General features: G+C 32.9%; 1 protein-coding gene across 1 annotated transcript; it reads left to right on the top strand.

Moving 5' to 3' along the window:
* Window positions 1-501: 501 nt before the first annotated feature.
* Window positions 502-4,667, top strand: LOC25501295 (potassium transporter 5). The gene is made up of 8 exons (XM_024771629.2): window positions 502-666; window positions 761-986; window positions 1,223-1,474; window positions 1,604-1,654; window positions 2,600-2,860; window positions 2,956-3,123; window positions 3,279-3,533; window positions 3,617-4,667. Exons 1-8 carry the CDS (start codon window positions 502-504, stop codon window positions 4,474-4,476), a joined length of 2,238 nt encoding a protein of 745 aa, XP_024627397.2. The 3' UTR covers window positions 4,477-4,667.
* The last annotated feature ends 302 nt before the right edge of the window (window positions 4,668-4,969 follow it).

Here is a 4,969-nt window from a genome sequence, read left to right as displayed (position 1 = left end):
TAAATTTTCTCTTTTTAATATTAGTGGATGCATTTAATCTATCACTAACTTTTTATGAGGGCATATTCACCAAAACAATAAAAAGATAACAACAATTAATATGCTCTTCGATAACAACAATTTTGATGTTTTTTGTTTTCTTCTCTTACAATAAGGATCGAAGAGAGTATCACTACATTCCATCTTTTACGTTAAATCTAAACATACCCTAAGAGTTTTTTTTTTTCTTTTTTTTTTCTTCGTGAGAGAAAGAAAATGGTGGAAAAAAATTTGAAAGAGACTGAAAAATTGAGTGCTAAGTTTTGGAGGTATGTGAATATTTGGGGGAAATATGTGGTGCATTTTGTCCTCCCACCCTACAGAAACGCCTGAATGAAATTTCACTTGCTATATTTAATCTATACCAGCACTTTTTTTTTGCGGTCACTAAAGGTCTCTATTACTATATGACAAACTTCTTGTAGTGTGTGTATAGCCAAAAAACCAACGTAACTCATCAAAATGTCTTCTGAACCTAAAGTTGTGATAAAAGAGGAGGAAGATAACAACACGGAGCATAATCATCATGACAATCGAGTTTATGATCATTCTCATTTTTCAACCCAAAAACGTGATTCTCTTGACATGGAATCACGCAGTTTACCTTCTTCATCACATGCTTCTAAAGTAAAGTATTCCATATATTATATATATGAATGAATTTTTCTGTTTATATATTGCAATGTTGATTAATATAGTATATATGTTTTGTAAATTTAAGGGGCCATCGATGGCAGTGATTATGCAACTAGCGTTTCAAAGCATGGGAATTGTGTATGGAGACCTAGGAACATCACCTTTGTATGTGTATACAAGTATTTTCGCCAATGGTGTAAAGGACAACGATGATATTTTAGGGGTTTTTTCTTTGATCTTTTACACCATCACTCTTGTAACTCTTGTTAAGTATGTATTCATCGTCTTGCGTGCTACTGATAATGGGGACGGTAAGCATGCATGCATGCGTGCAAACTACGTATATTTATTTCATTTTTAGGTCTTGCTAACAAATGCTCTGAGGATAGAAAATTACTTTTTAAACTTTTAATGTGTTAAATGCATCAGTTCCAAAACAAAATTTTCTCTTTAGACATTTTACGGCACTTGTTAACATTTCCTTATTTTTTCAATTTAATCTTCTGGTTTTGCAACATATATAATAAAGAACTACTACTATTTTTAGGAGGGACTTTTGCTTTATATTCTTTGATATGCCGTTATGCCAAAGTGGGAATTCTTCCAAATCAACAAATTGAAGATGCTGAAGTGTCTAATTACAAGCTGGAGTCACCCAAAGATAGTAGCATGAAGAGGGCTTCATGGCTTAAATCTATTATTGAGAAGAGCTACACTATCAAGATACTCCTCTTGCTAGTTACAATGCTTGGCACTTCTATGGTCATTGGGGATGGAATTCTCACTCCCTGCATATCCGGTTAATTAATTAACTATCTTTTTCTTCTTCTTGTTTTTATCAGTTAATAAGCTATTCCCTATAAGTTCAAAAATTGACCTTGCCAAACATGTATATAAGAAATAAATATTATTTCATTTGGTTTTACAGTTTTGTCTGCTATGGGAGGGATCAAGGTAGCTGCACCATCAATAACTGACAGTAGGTTTACTACACTCTTTAATTTGTTTATTAGTATATGATTAAATGATATTTGTAAATCCATTCCGTGTCAACCCTCTTTTTTTCTCTTTTTATTGGTCAACAACAATAGAAAGAAAAAAAAAAAAAAAAAAAAATAAGTCTTAAATGAGAATATAATGTGAGTACAAGTTCTTCATTTAGATTTTCATACTTTGATTTTAAGAACCACTTTAATTTATATCTCTCTTAATTTTATAAATATTATATTACTAGTCATATTTGTCACCTTTTGTTTCAAACAATTAAATGTGAAGAAGTGGGGTGTCCGAATTCGAACCTCAGTCCCTGCATAAAATATGCAATGTCCCTACCAACTGAGCTAAACTCACGTGGACATTATTTCTCTTTCTATCTCCACGGAGTCCATATGCCAAAGGGTGTGAATATTGAATAAATTTCTATAACATTAAAGTATGCTTAGCTATGGTTATTCATAGTTTTTGCCGTTTGGATGGATATGGTAATAAAACAAGGACTATTATTATTCGTATAAAAATTACGGTAATTGAAAATAAAAGGAAAAGCTATGTTCTACGATCAAATATTCAAATACATGCATTTTCATGGAATTAAAGGAATTGAGAAATTCAAAGTTCAAAGTTAGAACCACGGTAAAATGAGAGGAAAAAAATGTGAACACGACAATTACCGTATTTTCTTAGAAAAACATAATATTCCCTCTCTCCCAAAATGGTTTTCCTAGTTTGACATGTATATTATTTACATAATATATTTTGATCATATTTTTCTATTAATATATAAAAACAAAAGGTAGCATATAAGTTCTATTAATGTATACCAAGTGCCTACAGAGAAATTGTCGTGCCTTAGAGCAATCACAATATCATAATATAATGGTTTTAAGGCACATGAATGTAACATATATTATTTTTTGGTGTATAGATATGGTTGTTGAGCTATCCATATGTGTCCTGATATTCCTTTTCATGGTTCAACGACTTGGAACTGATAAAGTGGGTTACAGTTTTGCTCCTATTATGTGTCTGTGGTTCACCATGATTGGAGGCATTGGTTTGTACAATTCAATCAAGTATGATCCAACAGTGTTGAAAGCATTAAATCCAAAATACATAGTAGAATATTTTATCAGGAACAAGAAAGATGCCTGGATTTCTCTTGGTGGGGTTGTGATGTGCATTACAGGTAGGTTGATTAATCATAATGTTCATGTATGTATGTATGTATTAATTAATGTGTATCTAAACTTGTCATCGTATCATAAAATATATAAAATGCAGGAGCAGAAGCACTATTTGCTGATGTTGGACATTTCACAGTGCGGTCTATACAGATAAGCACGTGCGGTCTTGTTTACCCTGCTCTCATACTTGCCTACACTGGACAATCCTCTTATCTTCGCAAACACAATGACGCTGCTACTGATGCTTTCTATAAGTCCGTACCACGTAATGCATTTTATCACATCATTAACATCGATGCTATATATGTAGCAACAACACTTTAGATTAATGACTTGTTTGGTGTTTTAAAATTATTATCAGTGTAGATGTGTGCGTGTTATGACCAATTTTCGTAGTAATGATGGTTTCAAACTTTGCAGATGCTTTATATTGGCCAATGTTTGTTGTTGCTGTTATGGCAGCAATCATAGCTTCTCAATCCTTGATCTCTGGGGCTTTTTCTATAATCCAACAATCCCTCTCACTTGGATGTTTTCCTCGTGTGAAAATCGTACACACATCAATCAAGTATCCAGGACAAGTCTACATCCCTGAAATTAATTTCCTTCTCATGATTTCTTGTATCGCAGTCACTGCTGTATTTAAAACTACAATAGAAATCGGCAATGCTTATGGTAACAATCCACTCATTGACAGTGTAAAAAATATTTATTGATATTTGTGGAATGATTATCTTAAATTTCTTTAATGATTACAGGGATTGCAGTTGTAATGGTGATGACTATTACATCGACTCTTATGGTGCTAGTCATGATAATGATATGGAAGACACATATACTTTTAGTGATAACTTATGTCCTTATTATAAGTTCTTATGAGTTTCTTCTTTTAAGCTCAGTGCTGTACAAATTCAATGAAGGAGGGTACCTTCCTCTAGCCTTCGCCGCAGTGCTAATGACAGTCATGTATGTTTGGAATGATGTGTATAGAAGAAAGTATTCTTATGAATTGGATCACAAGATTTCTCCAGAGAAACTTAAAGAGGTTGCTTGCGGAAGAAACTTAGTTCGAATACCAGGACTTGCATTGTTCTATTCTGAACTTGTTCAAGGAATCCCGCCTATTTTCAAGCATTATGTCGAAAATGTTCCTGCTTTGCACTCCATTGTTGTTTTTGTTACCATCAAGTCCTTGCCTATTAGCAAAGTTCCAATTGAAGAGAGGTTCCTCTTTCGACAAATAGAAGAACATCAAGAAAAGGTAAACCTGAACATGTTTAGGTGTGTTGCTAGATATGGATACGCTGAAGCACGGAACGATCCTTTTGAGGATTTATTGGTCAAAAGGCTGAAGAAATTTCTTGAAGACAAATACTTAATAACTCATGGTGATAAAGAGAGTTTGATGCAAGAGGCTATTGAAAAAGCTGCGGGAGATGGAATTGTTCACTTGATTGGTGAAAGTGAGGTGATTGCTAGCAAAGGAAGTGGCATAATAAAGAGGATTCTGATAGATTATGCTTATGATTTTGTGAAAAGAAACTTGAGGCAGGGTAATAAAGTGTTTGATATTCCTCATAAACGTATGGTCAAGGTTGGAATGATTTATCAACTTTAAACAACTAAATAAATGGTTCAATAGTAAATAAAATAAGAGATCGATTCAGAAGAGAATCAGAATAATGATGAACCGTATGTTAAAAGAGTTGTTAAGAAATGATTCATAATTGTCACCTAAGCTGGTTAGTTAAGATTTTGTTACAAAACTAGTTAGTTAGGGAGTTAGCTTGTTCTACAAGCAAGTGTTAGTTTTGCCTATATAAAGGCTTTGTAATGTGTACATTCACTTCTTAATGAGATTCACATTGCAAGCATAATCTCTCTATTCTTCTCTTTCAGTTTTACAGTTTGTTTTGCTATTTTTCTCATCTTGCTAAAACAGCTTATTTGAATAAGCACTTTTCCTGTGCATAAGAACACAGTTTCTGTTCTAACAAGAGTAATGCTCTTTTGTAAGATAAGAATACAAAAACAAAATATGTTAAAAGTTATGCGAATGTAATTGTTTAAACACACTCTTGCGTTTTTCGTCAAAAATGGACTTGACTATT

The sequence above is a fragment of the Medicago truncatula genome, chromosome 8, assembly GCF_003473485.1.
Source record: "Medicago truncatula cultivar Jemalong A17 chromosome 8, MtrunA17r5.0-ANR, whole genome shotgun sequence".
In the NCBI taxonomy this organism is placed as follows: domain Eukaryota; kingdom Viridiplantae; phylum Streptophyta; class Magnoliopsida; order Fabales; family Fabaceae; genus Medicago; species Medicago truncatula.
This window is presented reverse-complemented; position numbering and strand designations above follow the sequence as displayed.

What these genes read in the sequence shown, in the direction of transcription:
- LOC25501295 (XM_024771629.2), top strand. Translation starts at nt 502, where the DNA reads ATGTCTTCTGAACCTAAAGTTGTGATAAAAGAGGAGGAAGATAACAAC. An exon ending in CTTCATCACATGCTTCTAAA is followed by an intron (nt 667 to 760) that starts GTAAAGTATTCC and finishes TGTAAATTTAAG; the next exon opens with GGGCCATCGATGGCAGTGAT. An exon ending in TTTCTATAAGTCCGTACCAC is followed by an intron (nt 3,124 to 3,278) that starts GTAATGCATTTT and finishes CAAACTTTGCAG; the next exon opens with ATGCTTTATATTGGCCAATG.